Here is a 20,219-nt window from a genome sequence, read left to right on the forward strand (position 1 = left end):
AACCAACCGGAACACTAATAAGGCAAATGTTTCCAGTTAATGGACAAAAGTGGTAACATATATTGGAGGAATCGTGATTACGGTGGTCGAATCGTGAACTCGCACAAAATGACCCAGTTGAATCCCAGGGTATGCGTTATCGATGTGTAAATGTTGTGCCTGGCAGGTAAAACGTAGGAATCAAATACCCCACGACGTTCACTGGCGCAGGACTCGACGTGCCCTGCCGCGCCATCTTTAGAAAACAGTGAGCTAAACACTGAATGAAACTTAAACTTTGTCGTTAGGACGGTTCACTGTATGGACCTTGGTTTTCAAGGTGATGCTTTTTTTTTTTACGTAGCTGACGCGTTAGTATCAGTGTACTGAATATCTCGAACCTGGTACGTTTCACACAGTAATAAAAACGCCATGCGTGGCTGTGCCGCTAACAGATGCTAATGCCGACGACAGGCCTACCGATGCTGAAGCGTGTCGATGTTAAAATGTTAACATGGTAAAATTATGCTTAACAAGTACGAAAACTTCAACTCTTTCTATAATTGAGCAGTATTTTTTGATCATTTAATGCGCAAATGAGGTTCAAGGTGGCTAATGTTAGCTAGCGAATTAATAAACAAGCAAACGCCACCATTGATTCCCGTCACTCAGTGCCTTTATTTAAACATAAGATCTGTTTTAGCACTAAATAATGACAAAAAGATGCACGCCATACTGAGTAATTTCGTCTGCAGCTTATTTTTGATGGATCTGTTTTTACATTGTGAGTTCGTTTTCCAGATATGACTTATTTCTGTTATTTGTGTAATTTATACACAGGTATTTTAAGTGATCATGGGGATCAAGATTCGCCCTCGCTGCTTCTTTGACATTGGAATCAGTAATGTTCTTGGTGAGATTAAGGCTTTTTACGTGCATGTTTATTTATTATGTTGATTTATTTATATTCAGTGCATTTATTTCAACGTTTGTGTGTTGCCGCAATAAATCCAAATCTCACTGGGGCTCGTTTATTTTTATAGCAAGTATCCCATTCTTGCCAAATAATCCATTAAATATGTAAGGACAACTAATATCAAAGTATTTTGTCATAGTTTTTGAGCTCAAATGTTTGTAACAAATGTACCGCAAGGTTCTTAGACAAGCAAAAATAATTCTACACCCCAACCAAATTGCATTCATATTTACATTCAAATCAAATGCAATTGTCTAAACTGCATATTTATAGTTAGTTGTACTAACTGCAGTGACAGTTGTGTGGAGAAAACAAAAATAAACTGTGACTCTCTGGTGTCTCCCCACAGTTGGCAGAGTTGTAGTGGAGTTGTTTTCAGACATCTGCCCTAAAACCTGTGAAAACTTCAGATGCCTCTGCACAGGTTAAAAACCTTTTTTCATCAGTCTTTGTAAATTATTAGAATTAAAAATGCAGATCAGTTACTACCAAGCTTTTGTTGCTTCATCCAGGCGAGAAAGGCCTTGGTAAAGGAACTCAGAAACCCCTGCACTATAAAGGATGCCTTTTCCATCGAATCGTAAAAGACTTCATGATTCAAGGAGGAGACTTCAGCGAAGGTGGGCTATCAGGCCTTTAGGATGCTTGATTTGGTGTTGAAAGTTCATTACATGTGTTCACAATATTTGGGGAAATATTGTCTACTTGTGGTAAGATTTTTCAGTTATTAGCTGCACGTACCAGCTGAATTTCATCTTTTACCACTCAAAGTATGAATGCAGATGTCCTAATTAAACATCTGCAAAACATTCAGACTCAATTTTTTTTTACGTTTTCAATACAGGAAATGGAAGAGGTGGAGAATCCATCTATGGAGGTTTCTTTGAAGGTAAAGAAGCACCAATCAGAACTGACACTCATCCTCGGGTCTGGCATTGAAGTCAATGTGGTGTCACAATCTTGTCTTTTCCCCCAGATGAAAGCTTCACTATTAAGCACAACAAGGAGTATCTGTTGTCGATGGCCAATCGGGGCAAAGATACAAATGGATCCCAGTTTTTCATGTAATTGTAATTTTATTTCATTAAACATTGTTTAATTTGTGTACTTTAAATGTTGACTTAATCCCTCTCTTGTCCATTCCTGCTGTGATACTTTAGAACAACAAAACCTTCTCCGCATCTGGACGGGTAGGTGTCTTCTGATTATTTTAGGTTTGTTAATTGCTTTTTGTTATTTAGCTCACATAATACATAATTTCCCTTTTCTGTTTTTAGTGTCCATGTGGTTTTTGGTCATGTGATCTCTGGCCAAGAAGTCGTTCAAACCATGGAGAACCAGAAAACAGATCCCAACAGCAAACCATACGCAGATGTGAAAATCCTTAACTGTGGAGAGCTCATACCCAAATCTAAAGGTTTGTGGAAACTGGTCATTTGTAAAAGACCAGTTCTGGTTATCAACTGGTTTTATTTTCTCTCCAAAATATTTTCCCAGCAAAGAAGGAAAGAAAGAAAGAGAAGGCCGGCTCTAGTTCCAGCGGGAACTCCTCTGACTCTCAGAGCTCCTCGGAGTCGTCCTCCGATTCAGAAGAATCAGGAGCAGAATCTAAGAAGGAGAAGAAGAAAGCAAAGAAACTAAAGAAGAAACAAAAGAAAAAGGATAAGAAAACGTAAATTTGAATCTCATTTTTGACTGATGCAAAAACATCGTCATATTTATAAGGTGCAACACGTTTACAGGTCTGATGCTGAGAATGCGGAAGAAAAGGAACAAGAGGACCTGGTTACGTCTACGGTGCGCCCTGAAGAAATACCACCCGTACCCGAGAATCGGTTCCTCATGAGGAGAAGTCCACAAGCTGTCCAGAGGTCCGATGAAAACGATCAGAGAAAGAGAGAAGACCGACCGAGACATAAGTTGGTGGTTTATAAGCATTTGAGAGGTCTGAAGTCCTAAATGATTCCGTCGTCTGCTCATTTTCACGTCTGGTTTGTGTTTTCTCTTTGCAGCATGGGGTATAATTCTCAGTCTGCATATCAGAGACGGTTTGTGGTGACGACTCGATCAGGCAGGAAGATAAAAGGAAGGGGCCCGAGGGTAGGTGTCCTGTAAATAACTTTCACCTACCAGTTATGTCATCGTAGCTTAGTATCACTTGTTATCAGAGATGCATCCGTGTGGTTAAATATATGATTATTGTTGTTTTCTTCCAAACAGAGATACCGGACTCCATCACGCTCCCGTTCAAGATCCAGAGATAGGTTTCGACGTAGCGAAACTCCTCCACACTGGCGTCAGGAGATGCAGCGCCAGAGGATGAGGGCGGTTACCGGAGAGCGATGGATTAAGGGTGACAAGTAAGATGAATAAATCCTTGCACGTTTGAAACTGATGATTATACTTTGAGAATCACAAAAAGTTGTGACCTCACAACATCTTTCAGCATCTTTCAACGAAATTCATTATTTCCTTGAACAGAAGTGAGCTGAGTGAGCAGAAGAATGAAGAAACCAAAGCTCCTAAGCAAGAGAGGAGGACCTCCAGCACACAAGATGAGCACGCAGCTGAGAGCAAAAAGGACAAGAAAACGCGGTCTCGTCGATCTAAAAGCAAAGAGAACGATGCCGTAGAAAAGGAGAAGCATAGCAAGCACAAGGCAAAGAAAAAAGAAAAGTCTCGCAGTCGCAGTAGGGACAAAAAAAGGTCAAAGAGCAGAGAGAAGGCTCACAAAAACAAAAGTGAGCACAAAAGAGGTCGTTCGAGGAGCAAAGAGAAAACCGTTCATAAGAAAGAGGACGAGTCAGAACCAGATCAGAGTAAAGATAAATCTAAGGATCACGAATCGCATAAAACACATAAAGAGGGGCCAAAAGGAGAACCTGGGGAGAGAACTGTCCAAGTTATCAGGCAGCCGTCCAAGTCTTTAAGCAAGGAGCGATCAGCTACAAAAGATGAGTCCCGATCCAGGAGCAGGAACAAGGACAGAAGAGGGCCTGAAGGATCTAAGGACAAGGAAGAGAAACGAGAAAAAGACAAAGAAAGAGGCAGAGAGCGAAGCAGTAAGGAAAGACCACACAACAGCGAACGGGAGAACCGGAGACGAGGAGGATCCAAGGATAAAGATCGACGATCAAAAAGCCCAGACAGGAGTAAGACCAGGGACTCGCACAGAGGCCGCCGCTCCAGAAGCAGAAGTCACCGGAGGGACCGCAGCAGAGAGCGATCTTCTCACAGGAAAGACCGAAGCAGAGAAAGGGCCAACCAAAGGAGGCGACGCAGCAGCAGCAGCTCTGACAGTGACAAAGCTGCAAAGAGGAGGAGAGAGAGGAGTCCTGATTCTACAAAAAGAGGCAGCTATTCTTCCAGATCCAAAGACAAGAGAAGCCCAGCCAGACCAGACAGTACAAAAGGCAGAGGTAGAAAAGATGGCAAGAAGAAACATTCAAGCTCCAGCTCCGACAGCGACTGAAGTCATGTCAGTGATACGAGTAGGCAGAAACCACCACGAGTCTACCAAACACTTCAATTCGGTTCTACTTTAGTAAATTTGAGTGAAAAAAAGAAAACAGAACAGATAAGACAGCACATATGGACAGGTAAGTCAGATAAATGTCGAGTTTGTTAGGATCACTTATATTTAGGCTTGCAGGAAGGACTTTATTACTATCTTGCTGCTTGTTTAATTTGGAAAACTTTAGTTTTCTTGTCTAAATGTTTTTTCACTGTATTTCTGTTAGCAAGTTTTTATTTTTTTGAAAGATGAACCCTGTACATGTTGGTTTTGGGAAATCTATTGAAGTGTAGATTTCTGTAAAAGCCAGAATCTTTTTTCTGAGTCCTAACCGTTATCTGCAACCGTAAATCTGACACCACTCTGATCTTTTTTATCCTGCAAAGTTGGAAAATCCTCTCAGTTGAGCTTGTGTCTGGGTGATAAATTAAAAACTTTATGAAATCCTAAACGTTCTGCGCATTTTGTTAATAATTGCATTTTTTCAGCCCCGACTGAGAGGTTCTGATTACTTTGTGGTAAACCAGAAATAAACATGTTTGATTTCAACACCAGGGACTGCGCAGTGGTTGGAGCTGGTGCCTTGCAGCAAGAAGGTCCTGGGTTCGATTGCCGGCCTGGGATCTTTCTGCATGGAGTTTGCATGTTCTCCCTGTGCATGCGTGGGTTCTCTCCGGGTACTCCGGCTTCCTCCCACCGTCAAGAAAAAAAACATGACTGTTAGGTTGATTGGACTGTCCAAATTGTCCTTTGGTGTGAGTGTGTGTGTGTGCATGATTGTCCTGTGTGTCTCTGTGTTGCCCTGCGATGGACTGGCTCTCTGTCCAGGGTGTACCCCGCCTGATTGCCCATTGACCGCTGGAGATAGGCACCAGCCCCCCCCCCCCCCCCCCCCGTGACCCTACGTGGACAAGCGGGTTCAGAAAATGGATGGATGGATTTCAACACCCTTGAACTAAACATACCAAACTGTAAATGAGACGAGATGAAGACATTTCCCCAAGATGGTTGAATTTTTTTGAAGGAATTTAATGAAACAACACACAAAGACATGTTGCATTTTGAAACATCATCAAAAGAGCCCGAGTCTAATTTTTGCCTCACGAATATCTGCAGGCTCGTGACGTTTTCTTATGGTTTTAGTGGCAGGAGACTGAATGTTGGGCATCTCAGCGCCACTGGAGTCACAAGCAAGATACGTGGGTCTAATTCCATGAAAGACAGGCTTGATTCCTTTCCTTGCAGCTTTGTAAAGTGGGTACAGGTTTTTCCTCTCCTCTGCTGCTTTGCTGATGACCTGCTGTGCGTACTGCTGGAAGGCCGCCTCCTCTTCCATGAGGACTTGGGCGTTCTTGGCTCGAAGCTCTTGTTCGTCTTCCTTCAGCTGCTGAATCTTGGCACTTTTTTCAGCCATCATTTGGATGTTAAATTCAGACAGTTTTCTTTTTTCCTCTCTGATCTTCTCCGCCTTCAGCTGCTGCTGCTCAGCAAACATCCTCTCGGCCTCCGTCATTGCCAGCGCAGCGTCTCGGCTCTGCTGCTTGGTGATTTCGTGCCTGTGAAGCTTTTCTTTTTTCTGGTGAGACAGTTGTGCGTTGGCTTAACGACTACATTGAGAAATCAGTGATTTTTAACACACATGCACGTTACCATGAGCTCCCTGTGAGCAACGATTGACTTCAGCATCTCAGACTTCTTCCTCTCCTTCTCCTCCTCCTGCTGGGCCTGTTTGGCGTCCCGCTCAGCTACAACTTTGGCCATTTTCTCCTCTTCTCTGGCAGTTTGGTCCTGCTGTCTGACCGTCAGTTTCTCCAAAACCCTCTCACTGTGCAGCTGAGCCTCTCTGGAGAATACATTTAGTTGACAAAATTAGAATCAGATGTAATTGACAGTTATTGTTTAGCAGAGTCTTACCTGATTTTCTCCTTCTCTCTTTCTCTCCGAAGCTTCGTTATTTGTTCTTGTTGAGCGAGGTAAAGCTGCCTTTCTTTCTCCTCGGCCTCGGCGTTTGCTCTCTGCTGTGCTCTTATGAAGGCATGGGTGTTCACACTTTCCTGTAAGCAAATAAATAAATAAATGTCGTGCTGTTTAAAAAAAAGCTCGTACTAGATGTCATTTTTAGTTGTTAACCAGTTGAGCTTGCTTGAAGTTTCTCTTCTGGTTTTCTCGCTGTTCCAACTTCATTCTCTGCTCCTGCTGATATTGTTCTTGTACACTCTTCAGCTCTTCTGCATCCTTAATGGTTTCCAGCATCTTTTGCTTTCTTGCCAGTTCGTTCTCCTTCATCCTGAAAAGGAGAATATTATTAAATGAAGTCGAAACTACAAAAATGAAAGAAAAAAAAATGAGCCTATAACATCAGGAGTTACTGGAGTTTCAGGTCTTCTCCTGCAGCCTTTCTCTCAAGCTTCTTTTGCAGAGTCTTTTCCTGCATTTCTTTTAGGGCTTTGTCGTTTTTATTCTTCATCATCTCATAAATCTTTAGCTCCTCGTTTAGACAGGCGCTCGTCATCTTTTGCTTCAGTTCAATCTGCGCCTCCCTTTCCTTCATCACATTGGTATGGAGTTGGGCGCTCTGTGGAAATAGCAGCAACATATTAAATCTATGCAATGTGAAATAAGGTGAAATGCTTCAAACTTACGTGAAATGTTTTGACCCGGTCGGTTTGATTAAACAGCTGAGTCCTAGCCCTTTCAAGAGCCTCTTGCGCCTGCTGCTTTCTGTATTTGGCTTCTTCGATGTCAATCAGTTTCCTTTTTTCCTCCTCAGCCTGCTCCTGAAGCTTCTTTGCCTCTAAAATCTTTCGCCTTTGATCCTGAAACAAATGTGGATATGGTGTGTTAGCACTGTGCTACTGCGTCTGTCTGCATTACAAATCTAGCTCCACTTTAGAGAAGCAAAGAGCTTCTGGTGCCTATACTCACTGCAATGGTATCAAAGCCTTTGACCATCGCCCGTGACTGCAGGAGCAGGGCTGCTCTGCGTTTAGCTGCCTCTCTCGGTTGCTGCTGGTTTTTGTCAACGCCACTCAGCTCTTCCTGGATCCGGATCCATTGAGCCCCCTCCATAAAGGTGACTTTTCTGAGATCCAGAGAATGAAATACTTCATTTTTGGCCACCTGTCCTGGTGCTTAATAAAGAGGAAACAAATTTAAGTGTTTGATATTTACTGCCTTCATTTCTCACACCACCAATGACGCCCTGTCAACTGGATCATGAAACACATAAATTTAAAATGTAATTTACTTGGGGTTGGGAAAAAAACAGGTAAAATTCTGTTTTAATAGATGGACATGAAATTCAACTTTCTGGGTTATGAGGGTTAGGGTTAAAACTTTACAATTAAATTTGGAATGCACATGTTTCTAATGTATATATAATAAAATATGATCAACAACTTCATTATTGCGATTAGATGCCTTGATGCCTTCTAAACTCTGTTTTTTTATTTTCTGTTAACCAATCACGGTGTGTTCTGAATATAAACGTACAATTATATTGGTTCAATGTTTATTTTAGAATTTTTTTCTTTGTTTGCCAAGTGAAAAAAAGGAAAATAAAGAATATCATTTGCAAAAAAATATTAAACATAAACGCACAAAACAATGGTTGTAATTTAAATATATATCTATCGTTAAATAGGCCGTTTATTTGAAAATAATAGCATTTTAAGAGTCTATCTGAAACTAACACTTGACCTCTAGGAAAGCAAAACCTGAGCAAATTAAAAATTTACGTGTTTCATTTGACACTCACCACTCTTTCTGAAACACGTACCATTTTCCTCTATGGAAACCGACGCCATTTTCACCCTGTTAGTGCCAAAATACAGAAAATAACCGATGTGATGCCTTTAGTTATGCGATATAAACTGAAGTTAGACACTAGCAACAAATCAACAAGCTCACGCGAACAAAACCACCAATCACAGCGCTCCGTCCCGCTCACACGGCACTTCAGGGTGATCGTTACTGCTTCCCCGCCTGTTGTGTTGTATCATGGCAACCGAACAGCCAATCACATAGCTCGTTTTTGATGAGGATCAAAAATATTTTTTCTTCGTTAAATTACTTCTTATTGACATATTTTAAATGTATTTTGGAGTCAACAACTTTTACGCAACCTTGTGTTTTATTATTACCCTCTCATACCCTTTCTTACTGTTTGTAAAACATGTTCACATCCTTAGTGACACTTTTAATCATATAAAAGATAGCTAACCGGTAAATGCTGCAGTTTCACTATAGCTAGAATAAAGGCCATAGCTGGCTAAAATAACAGAGGATGATTTTAAGTGACTGTTTAAAGTTGTACTTTAGCCATAGTAACCATGCCATATACTGAGACAACAATGGGGTGGGGGGAGGGGGGGTGGACATGTGTTCCTGTCATGTGCTGCCTAATGGGTCAGGAGACAAACAGCATCTGGCTGATTAAGACTTGCATGACCTAACGCTGTTCAATGAGTGTAAACCATGCTGTTTCAATGGGAATTTGTATTAGAGCAGACAAATCTAAACATAATCTATTTCACTGCGTATTCATATAGCATAGGATAGATGATGATCATTTCTGGGAGTTATTATTCTAATGGAGGGTGTGTTTTTAAAAGTACATTGGGAAAAGGTGTTTTACCAGGTCCAGACAATAGCCCCTTTTCTTAAAATCCAAATTCAAGTTTCAAAAATACTTTCATAATCTCAGGGGGAAATTAATATTTGTTGTTAAAATAAGAAACAATAAACCCCCTTCACAATGAAAGTCTCAAAAATAGGTTTACTTCATTTGAAGTTGAAAATTAGTTTGAGAAATACAACAATAATTATGGAAATTATAGAAATATTAAAACTGTGTAAAGCTTTAGGTGTTGGGGGGGGGGGGTACAAGTGAGCGTTTGAGACTTATTTCGAAAGAACACATTGGTGTTTTGATTTTTTTTCAGGAAACATTTCGACGTTTTTTCTTCAAATAATGTCACAACTTTTTTATTTTTAAGGTATACACTTTAATCTTGAGACTCAAGCCTACTTTTTATACTTTTATAAGTGACTCTATTCCTTGGTACCTATTTGCATAACAAAACCAAATAAGTTGAAAGATTTTTTTCCTTCATAATGAAGTAGCAAAAAATAAATAAATCTGGTTACGTGATTTACCACAAAAACTCTTTATTGAAGCTTTTGTCATGGAGCTGAACCATCGACATATACATATATATGAATATGGTTTACAGTGTGCGCGTGGTGACGTCAGAAGAACCGGAGATGCGCGAGAGGCGGGATCACGTTATGAAAGAGATCGCCTGGAATCACTGAAAACCATTCCATCCCAGCAGAAAAGGGAAGAAGATCACTCTGTTCATCATTTCACCTCCACATCCTCCTCTTTAGCACCCATCCATCCACCAGTCAGGCGGAGAAACCCCCCAAGATGGCCCCGATCTCCATCAGAACCGTTCTGATCAGTGAGAGCGTTGACCCTCGCTGCAGGGCAATTCTAGAGGAAAACGGCATCCGTGTGACCGAAAAACAGACTATGAAAAAGGAGGAATTAATAGCAGAGATCAAGGTAAGATATGCTAACATGCCTCTTAAACAGCGTTTCTTGTTCCGGAAGAAAGCTTAACTTAAAGACTTTTCATACGTCATACATCTTTTTGGCGCATAGTTTAGTGAATATGCGACCCGAACACGTTTTTATCAGCTGAAGGTGCAAAAGTTCCGCCCATTTAATGTGGAGCTGATGCAACTCATCCCTGACTTTCCATCACTGCAACGCGCACCATCTGATCATGAGTTTTTATTTACAAAAAAATTAAACGGTCAGATTTACATCTGAAGTATTCTGTAGATGTACTTTTACTACTGTGTAGAGGTACTGCAGTGTTCTGCTGTAGCTTCATGGCCGGTCACAGGCTATGTTGGGCCTCTGCATCTGATCTAACCCTTTGATTTGGGCACCATCAGGGTCCCCCCCCCCCCCCCCCACACACACACACACACACGCACACACACACACACACACACACACACACACACACACACACACACACACACACACACACACACACACAGCCTCCATATTACACAATATTACACAATTTATAACTGATTTTTTGACGGATGTATCAAAGTTTCAAATATATATATGTTTTACACTTATTTTAGGCAACGTTTTCCATTATTTTTATATGTACATGTAGATCTGTTGCTATCTTTTGCCTCAGTGTTTTGCTTTCTGTCAGTGACCTCCAAGTTTTTTATGTGTCTATTTTGTAACTGCATAAACAAGCAGATTTGTCTTTCAAACACACACAATGAAAAGTGTTTTTCTTCCGTTTTAAATGTCAAAGTTTGCATTAATTCCTGTAAAACTGTTTTAGAAATCTGTGGCGACTGATTTGTTTTCATAAAAAGAAAATCATGTGCATATTTATGACTTTTATTTCTGGTTTTATAAATAATCACAGCCTTAAAAGTGACCTCAGTGTAAAAAAAATTTGATTAGTGTAAGCCCACTCTGCAATAAATTAAACTCAGTGCAAAATTTACCAGCTGACAGACCAGAGATCAATAAAATTTAGGAACTAAATGTTGTGCAAGTCGCACGTTCATGTCAAATCTGTGGAATGATTTCCTTATGTTTAGTAAAAAAAATTCTTAAATCAAACTGCCAAAAAGAAACATGGTCTTTATCTTGCATCAATTTTATTTATGTATTTTTTTAATTTGCATCTTAGGACTACGATGGCCTTGTTGTTAGATCTGCAACCAAGGTAACAGCTGATGTCATAAATGCTGCTGATAATTTAAAAATCATTGGGCGGGCTGGCACCGGTGTGGACAACGTCGATGTTGATGCTGCCACCAAAAAGGGTATTATTGTCATGAAGTAAGTCTGCTGCTTCTTTACACACACACACACACACACACACACACACACACACACACACACACACTGCTCCAGAATCACAAACTGCTTGTTATGTCTTCTTCAGCACACCGAGTGGAAACACAATCAGTGCCGCTGAGCTGACCTGTGCCCTTCTAATGAGCCTCTCAAGGTAAGATTAGCTAATTTCCTCTACAAATGGGTCAAATAATGGTGTTAAAAGCAGCAAAAACATTCATATGTTGATTTAAAAATGAAATTTTGTAAATAATTTGTTTCCTAGAAATGTACCTCAAGCTGCAATGTCAATGAAACAGGGGAACTGGGATCGCAAAAAGGTCGGCCCTCATTTGTAGTTGGTGCACGTAGAAGATTTCTGTTGCATGATTGAATCCATTGTTCAACCGCTTGTTGATAATTAAACGTGACACACGGGTCTGCACAGTTAATGTTATGATTGTTTCTGTTTTTACAGTTCATGGGTGCAGAACTGTACGGCAAAGTACTCGGAATAGTTGGACTTGGGAGGATAGGGAAGGAAGTTGCAACAAGAATGCAGTCTTTTGGCATGAAGGTTGTTCCCGTGCACACATGTGCACCCTCCTTTTCCTGTTCTGCAGCCTTCCCTCTAGAGATCATTACATACACTCCTTTTATTTAAACCTACCGATCATGCAACATGATAAGACTTGCGGGCTGAAGAGCAAACCTCAGTAAAACTAACTGAAACTATTTTTTCCATTAGACAATTGGCTACGATCCAATCACTCCACCTGGAGTGTCAGCGAGCTGGGGGGTGGAGCAGATGTCTCTGGAGCAGCTTTGGCCGCAGTGTGACTACATCACTGTTCACACACCTTTGATGGCCGCCACAGTTGGTGAGGTTCACTCTCCTCACTGTAGACAAAACAAGATGCAGGATTTTTACATTTCGTGTGTATTTTTCCTTAAAGGTCTGCTCAATGATGAAACATTTGCCAAGTGTAAGAGAGGAGTGAAAGTTGTGAACTGCGCGAGAGGCGGCATCATCGACGAAGCCGCTCTTCTTAGAGCCTTGGAGTCTGGGCAGTGTGGAGGTGCAGGACTCGACGTGTTTGTTGAGGTAAAATCGTAGCCACTGGGTGACTCTCAGACATCTGCAGTGTTGCCGAATTCTTCCTGTGTACGTTTTGTGTTATGGGCTGCAGGAGCCGCCGAAGGACCGCTCTCTGGTGCAGCATCCAAACGTCATCAGCTGCCCTCACCTGGGAGCCAGTACGAAGGAGGCTCAGGCTCGCTGTGGGGAGGACATCGCCTTGCAGATAGTGGATATGGTGAAGGGGAACAACCTAGTTGGAGCAGTAAGTCTAATTTTACTTTCATGTAGCTTTTTTTTTTTTAATTACCAGCTTTGTTCTTACATGTTTGGGGGATTCTATTTTGGGAACTTTGTAGAAAACAGAGAAGTGGATTTAAACCCTGCAGAGCCCTAAAGATGAAGTGAAACCAGTTTTTATGCGTATGTTTAATGTACCAGGAACTTATATTCTGTCATGTCTCGTGGTATGTGTTTAACCCAAGACATGCAGTAATCTGACTCGACGAGCAGGTAGGATGAAATTAAAGTCTTTATTTATTAACTGGAAAAAAAGGTGCACAGGGAAGTCCTGTGGAGAGGGTGAGCAGTAGCTCGAGTCCATAAACGTTCGGGGAGATCGAGGTGAGGAAGCCGAGGTGAGCTCAAGTCAGTCCAGGGGTGATCAGGAAACAGGTTAGACAGCGGAAGGGATCCAACCAGGCATAGCGGAGGAGGATGGGACGTGGTGTGAATGTCCAGTCAGTAAAACAGCAAGTTGAGGCAGGTTGAATGGGATTCTGGAGAGAACAAACAACATCCAGATTTCAGGGTAATCCAAAGAGTAATCAGAGCGGTCCAAGTTCAATAATCCTAAATATCCTATATTCGAGTGACGAGTTCACAAAACAAGAGCGAGTGGCTGGGACTACCTATACAGGGGCAATCATCCGGCGTAATGAGGAGTCACCATCCTCCTTTTATACCCGCGTCCCTGATTGGAGATGTTCTGCAGCTGCGGCCCCCTCCGCTGTCACCTGTGGGAAATCAGTCAGATAGAGTGAGATGGGGGTGATGTCACTCACCTCGGCTCAGGAGCATCACATATTCAGCTGAAGTGGTGCCACTGCATAGGGTGTCCTGATTCTTTAGTGTAGACCTCGGCCCCACTCCTTTGCTCCCTTGATGCTCACTTTGCTGAGGCCTGCATGGACGTAGACTTTGGCGAAGGGTATTACCCACAATCCATTGCTGCATGGGAATTTTGAGAAGAAGGTGGAAAAACATTTCTGCTGAAAAATGTTGTTGAATGATAACAGTGCTGGTGTGCATATTTGAACATGATATAATATCATTTTAAGCGACTGGCATCCAAATTTAAGAAATCACAGACATACAATGCGGTGGCACAGGTCGATGACAATGCTCACTGTCTCATTTCTGCAGTTATTTGCACACTTGTTTACTACGCACTGCCTGGAGGATGTTGCTATTTTCATTCGAATGTCCTTCAAATTTCCCTTTTTCCCCTCTTTGGAGAGGAGAAATCAGTCAGATAAACATTTGTTTCAATGGACATGCTAGTGGAACTTTCCAAAATCTTTGGAGGTGTGACAAAATGGTGAAGCATCACCAAACCACACTTTGCCTCTGTGTCCTCCTCGTACAGGTGAACGCCCAGGTTTTAGCCAGCACGTTCTCCCAGGAGTCTCAGCAGCTCATCAAACTCGGAGAAGCCATTGGAGCGGTGCTTCGGTCCTGCAGTGCATCCAAGAAACCACTCAGTCGTGTTCAAATCACCACTCAAGGTAATTTATCTGTTTCTTGTTCTCCCTCTAGTGGTGCAATCACAATATGACCAGTTCTTGTCCTAATTATTTCCCTTGCTTCAATTTTTTCCGCAAACTAGGGGACTGCATGAAGTCCTGCACCGGGTTCATGACCTCAGCGGTACTCGTCGGACTTATGAGTCGGGAATCAGGATGTTGCCCGAATCTCATCAACGTACTGAGCCTCACCAAGGAGACCGGAATCACGGTAATAACAAATACCACATGACAGTAGTCTGTTATCCATCCAAGAACTAATGACTGAACTATGTCTTCAGGTGAATCAAACCCACTGTGAGTCTGGCGGGGTAGCAGCAGGTGTGTGTGAGGTGGTGATCGAAGCCGATGGCTGCAGCTTAAAGGGCATCGGAGCAGTTCTAGGAGGCGTTCCTGTCCTGCTGGGGCTGAGCGACAGCGTGTTCAGACAACCCGTCACTCTGGCTGGAAATCTGCTGTTCTTCCAGGCCTCTGCCAGTCCTCAGCTGCTGTCCTCGGTGGCTGGTGAGGAAACACATGACTGCATCAAAATCAACACTGTTTAATTAAAACAATTGTTTTATTTATGTGTCCTTCTGTGTGAGGGTGCTAGATGTAAAGTCCAGTTTGAAATGGAAGACATAAATAAAAATGCACTCATTGATGAACCATTTCCTCATAAATCATTGTCACCGTGGTGACCATCAGGGATTTCCACCCGTACATTGACCCTGAAATTATCAATGCTAATGAAACATATTGCTTCTTAGATGATCTTTTTTGCAAACTTTAGCTTAATGTGGATATAATTCTAATTGTGGCTCTGTTTAAAGGTTGTGAACAAAGAATACCTTACCTGCTTTAGATTGAACAAACTCAGTTTAGAGGAATAGTTTAAATCTAATCAGATTGAAGAAGAAGAAGAAAATATCTTTTCTACAGCGCCTCTCAAGATAAAAGTCACGAGGCGCTTCACAAAAACAGAAAATGTAAAAATATAAAAAAGAATTTAGAAAATGGTTAAAAAATTATTTAAAATGAGCAAAAAATAGACAATTGTGATTAAAAAATGTCCACTGAGTGAGTCCACTGATCTCAGGCTCAGAGGGAGAGAGTTCCAGTCTGGGGGCCACAGCAGATTGATGAGCTAACAGCTAGTTTGAGTAGAGGCAAGACCGGAAGGAGTTAGTATAATCTTACCCAGTCTCAAAAATTCAGTTTTTCCAACCTTTGTGTAAATAGCTATTAGTTTAGCTATTTTTGTTATCTATGTGCAAAAATAACTATAGCTATTAAAGTACATCCTGGCACACTACTTATAGGATTTTCAGGATATTTCTGCTGGATTGTCGATGCAATGCAACCCTAATTTAAAGATTTACTAAAAGTTTTATTTTGAAGGGGAATTGTGTGATTTAAATCACATCTTCTGTCACTCTGATGCTTTTACCCATGACAGTTCTTAGTTTAGATGAAAGGTGCTGATTTAGGAGTTCTAAATTACAATGTTTCTGGACTCTTCCCCCTTAAATTCACGCCTCTACTCCCTTTCCAATTGTTTTTTTTTAGGAGTGTTGGCCTCAGAGGGAGTGCAGATCGAGTCTTTCAGCGCTCCTGTGGACCACACCGGGGATGTGTGGTATTGTGTGGGGGTGTCCTCTCCCCTGCAAGATCTCAGTGCCTTGGAGCCTTTGGTTAAAGATGCAGCTCAGCTTTGTGTTTAGGATGTTGGGAACCATAGTCCCAGAATAACATTTAGTATTTGAAAAATCTTTAAAGCTCTTAGGATGAATGCCTTGTTTTGGATTTGTTTTTATGGTTAACATCTTCTTTTAGCAGTTGCAAAAGTTTAAAACTTGTATTTTTGTAACATTCTGGTGTTTAGTTGTTCGACAAGCTGGAAGTAAAATACAAATAAAGTGTTTGTTGTGTGCTGTTGAGTTTGGCGGTTGTGTCATTGGAGAAAAAATGTGAAAAAAAAAAGATGCTGTGACCCTAAAAGACATTTAATTTAGCATAAAAGGCTTGACTGTGAAGCTGGTTCAGAGCATCGTATAACATTTTTACACTTGTTAATTAAAAACAGAGACAATGTGTGATTTTTACTAATAATCTTTGGAAATATCCATCGAAATGTTGTTTTGTAACATATAACTATTAAAATTAGGTCTAAAAGGCATGTGAGTCATGATGCCATGTTTCCTTCTACAGGAGCCCGTGAGGACAAAATGCATTTGCTGATTTGTAACAAACTTACAAAACTTTCACCATTTATAAACGTTGTTTTACACATTTACCTTTTCACTCATTGCCAGTGATGGAAAAGAGTCTGATGTGCTTGTTGCTTTGCTGGAGAATGCACTCCCAGGGATTTTTGACCCTAATGGCCATCCGTAGATAAGGTCTTACCTGCTTGCTTGCAATGATTTAGGTATGTACTGCCCCCTTTCACCAGAGAAAATACACAGTGTCACTTTAATTAAAATTATAATAAGATTTTATACATCAAAAATTTGTTTGCACTTAGCAAATGTAAACATTCAGCAGACTGCTGTAACAACTTAGCAAAACGTTTGATTTATTGAATAAAATGCTCCATTAAAACTTTTGACAAAAACGTGATTTATTTAACCCTTTGATGCATAATGGTCACTACAGTGGACAGGTATTCAAAATTGTTACTTATTTATTTTTGCTATTAAGCACAGCTGTTGAAGACTTTATTGCATTTGAGCCCCTCCATTTGGACTTCAGTAAGTCAAGCCAACATGCTCAGAATGCACGCTGTCCACTGAGGTGGACATGTAATAAACTATTTGTAAATTAACAAAACATTACAAAAGATATTTGTTGAAATTTGTTTCATTCGCACCTAAAAATGAATAAAAAAATTGTTTAAAAAATCATGGTTGAAGATTTCATAATTCATGCATCAAAGGGTTAAGGTGGAAAGTGGCATTTGAGAAGATGAAGTGACTTTAAAGGATACTAATGTTTTCATTAGGCTTATTTAGGCTTTAATGTTGCTCTTTTGACTACCCACATGAGATGAAAACCTGGAGGAATAAAACAATTAGTCTTGTGGGAAACCAGGTGGCTTCTCTGCTTATCGCTGTGTGAAAATATTCCCACCGGAGCACAAAGTAAAACGGTCTCACGAGTTCAACCATCATCTGTAAATTTCCTTTGACTCTAGTGAATTAATTGCATTTAAAAAAAAAGTTAAACATATCTACATTTCAAGCTCTGGTGTGGTTTTATTGCGATTGTCCTCAACTTGTGAAATGATCGTATTTTTAAAACTGAGCACCGTTATCAAGGAAAGACAAAACAATCCAGCATATTGCGGTCCTGATGATGGTCTTTGGGAGAAGACGGTGGATCAAAATGGACATTTTTAGAGGTGAGATGTTCTCAGACTGAAGTCATAGGTGACACTTCCACACAGATATAGGCCAAAAGCATCACAATATACAAACAAATATCTAAAAAATCTCAGTATTACTCAGTATTGATTCGGAAAAGAATGACCTCCGGGTCAGGGATGAGGTCCTGCCCCAAGTGGAGGAGTTTAAGTATCTCAGGGTCTTGTTCACGAGTGAGGGAAAACTGGAGCGTGAGTTCGATAGGCAGATTGGTGCTGCATCTGCAGTGATGCGGGCGTTGTACCTGTCTGTCGTGGTGAAGAGAGAGCTGAGTCAGAAGGCGAAGCTCTCAATTTCCCGGTCGATCTACGTTCCTACCCTCACCTATGGTCATGAGCTTTGAGTAGTGACTGAAAGAACGAGATCACGGATACAAGCGGCCGAAATCACTTTTCTCCGAAGAGTGGCTGGACTCTCCCTTAGGCTACTGCCCCCGCGACCCGACTCCGGATAAGCGGATGAAAATGGATGGATGGATGGATCTCAGTATTAATAAATCTACAAAAACAATTAGGATCCTTTTAATAAGTCATATGTACAAACTAAGACACCGGGTTAGTCAGCAGCTGAATAAAAATTAAATGCATCAATGAAAAGGGCTCATTTCAGCAAGAAAGATGCCAATCCAGGTGTTTCTTCTGATCCGAGTCATCCAAGTTCAGAAAAATCTAACACAATTATTTAACTTTTTCTTTATTTTTTTTGTCAATCTTCTAAAAAACAAGCTGTAGTTAAAATGATGTTTTAAGCAATAATTGCATCAAACAGAGTTGTGGACTCGAGTCACATGACTTGGACTTGAATCAGACTTGAATCATATTTTAATGACTTCTGACTTGATAAAATCTATAAAGACTTACGACTTGACTCTGACTTGAATGCCAATGACTTGCAACTTTAATCGACTTGCATCTGTTGACTTGATGATGACTTGAACATATTTGATATTTTAGCACGACATGGACAACAATCTTAAATCATTCTTGGTTCTGGGTTTGATCTTGTACTGCTAATGTCACGATGCGAGCAAGGAGATGGTTAGGACCCAAAATGCAGATACCCAGGATGACACGAGGCAGGGATGAAGATTAAGAAAAAATCCTTTATTTAGGGTGAACCTAAAATAAAAATCCAAAAAGCTGGAAGTCAAAATCCAAAAACGTCCAAACAACAAACTAGAAATCCAAAAAGACACTAGAGACTCGAGAAGTATCAAAAACACTAGAGATCCAAAAAGCGAGATGAGACTGATAGAATACATCAATGGACCGACACAACACTGAGACAAGGAGGGGGTTTTATACACTGGGGCTGGAGCGATAGGAGACGAGGAGCAGGTGTGTGGAGAACTGGCACAGGTGAAAACAATCATTGAGAGGAGGAGCAGAAAGGAGCAGGGGAGGACCATACACCAGACCTGAATGGAGAAGGACACACACACACACACACACACACACACACACACACACACACACACACACACACACACACACACACACACACTCACACACGGACAAAAAGGGCTGAAGCTACAAGGACACAGAACCTGGGAGGAGTGATCTGAAGGGCTGCAAACAGGAGACACATGAAGAACGAAAAGAGACACATAAATGAGACGCAGACAAAGGACACATGAGGGCGCTATGAGACACAAAAGGAGAAACTAGAGAGGGATGGAGAACACAAAGAGACACATGAGGGGAGACGCAGACCATGACCATGACAGTTAAATGCAGCAGCACTTTGTTTATGATCAGTTTCAGTTGCTCTTTCTGCATGTTTGAGTAAATAAATGAAGATTTAAGAAGCTTTATTTCTGGAATTTATTTATGTCATTAAATTGAAGTTGGACAGATGACTTGAATATGACTTGAAAATTCAAAGTTAAGGACTTGGACTTGCACATCATTGACATTGGACTTGACTTGGTTGTCGTTGATTTGGACTTGACTTGAGACTTGACTGGAAAGACTTGTGACTTACTTGTGACTTGCAAAGCAGTGACTTGGTCACACCTCTGGTATAAAAAAAGAAAAACAACTACATACATCTTTTTTCCTCTGCTTGTGGCAGAGAGGCCCAGACTTCCCTCTCACCAGCCACTTGGGACAGCTCCTACGGAGGAATCCCATGATTTCCCTGGCCAGCCAAGAGACATCGTTCCTCCAGCATGTCTCCTCCCAGTTGTACATGCCCAGAAAACCTCACCAGGGAGGCGTCTAGGAGGCATCCCAACCGGATGCCCGAGCATCCTTAACTGGCACCTCTTGAAAAGTATACGATACGATGTGATATATGATACAGAGAATTGTGGCATCAACAAGTCATCTCATGCCACGTTTTCCTTCGGTTCAGCAACTAAAGCAGGTGATTTCATTCGGCACAGTGAATGAACCTTGTTCAGTTGCTGAGTAGAACCAAATCAGGGGATGGAGATGACTTGTTGATGCCACAGTTCTTCATCTCTTCTACAATACGATACAACATGGCATGATGCGATATAATGTTGAAATTTTAAAGACACCTTAAAAAGCTCATTTGAAAACATTTCAATCCCTAAAGATGAACAAAAGC

General features: G+C 41.2%; 3 protein-coding genes across 6 annotated transcripts; 2 read left to right on the forward strand and 1 right to left on the reverse strand.

Annotated features, from left to right (window-relative positions):
* The first annotated feature begins 174 nt into the window (after positions 1–174).
* Positions 175–4,920, forward strand: ppig (peptidylprolyl isomerase G (cyclophilin G)). 4 transcript variants are annotated; one of them, XM_015966526.2, is made up of 13 exons: positions 175–319; positions 820–892; positions 1,305–1,379; positions 1,468–1,575; positions 1,800–1,844; positions 1,932–2,019; positions 2,116–2,145; positions 2,233–2,372; positions 2,453–2,627; positions 2,698–2,874; positions 2,968–3,055; positions 3,176–3,315; positions 3,437–4,920. In XM_015966526.2, exons 2-13 carry the CDS (start codon positions 835–837, stop codon positions 4,425–4,427), a joined length of 2,115 nt encoding a protein of 704 aa, XP_015822012.2. In that variant the 5' UTR covers positions 175–319; positions 820–834; the 3' UTR covers positions 4,428–4,920. The 4 variants fall into 4 exon arrangements, with proteins under 4 accessions (XP_015822012.2, XP_054602929.1, XP_054602930.1 ...); XM_054746954.2 differs by having other exon boundaries at positions 195–383; XM_054746955.2 differs by lacking the exon at positions 175–319 and adding an exon at positions 379–515.
* A 557-nt stretch (positions 4,921–5,477) lies between these two features.
* cfap210 (cilia and flagella associated protein 210) lies at positions 5,478–8,429 on the reverse strand. The gene is made up of 8 exons (XM_015966522.3): positions 8,227–8,429; positions 7,395–7,600; positions 7,112–7,285; positions 6,839–7,044; positions 6,600–6,756; positions 6,384–6,523; positions 6,120–6,312; positions 5,478–6,045 (listed from the first exon to the last, which is right to left on the reverse strand). The coding sequence occupies exons 1-8, from the start codon at positions 8,273–8,275 to the stop codon at positions 5,542–5,544; spliced, it is 1,629 nt and encodes a 542-aa protein (XP_015822008.1). The 5' UTR covers positions 8,276–8,429; the 3' UTR covers positions 5,478–5,541.
* A 1,330-nt stretch (positions 8,430–9,759) lies between these two features.
* Positions 9,760–16,160, forward strand: phgdh (phosphoglycerate dehydrogenase). Its single transcript, XM_015966521.3, has 12 exons — positions 9,760–10,038; positions 11,210–11,361; positions 11,468–11,533; positions 11,645–11,699; positions 11,837–11,935; positions 12,107–12,239; positions 12,315–12,463; positions 12,549–12,701; positions 14,085–14,223; positions 14,325–14,452; positions 14,523–14,745; positions 15,790–16,160. The coding sequence occupies exons 1-12, from the start codon at positions 9,901–9,903 to the stop codon at positions 15,942–15,944; spliced, it is 1,590 nt and encodes a 529-aa protein (XP_015822007.1). The 5' UTR covers positions 9,760–9,900; the 3' UTR covers positions 15,945–16,160.
* Positions 16,161–20,219: the final 4,059 nt, after the last annotated feature.

This window comes from Nothobranchius furzeri, chromosome 14 (assembly GCF_043380555.1).
Source record: "Nothobranchius furzeri strain GRZ-AD chromosome 14, NfurGRZ-RIMD1, whole genome shotgun sequence".
NCBI lineage: Eukaryota > Metazoa > Chordata > Actinopteri > Cyprinodontiformes > Nothobranchiidae > Nothobranchius > Nothobranchius furzeri.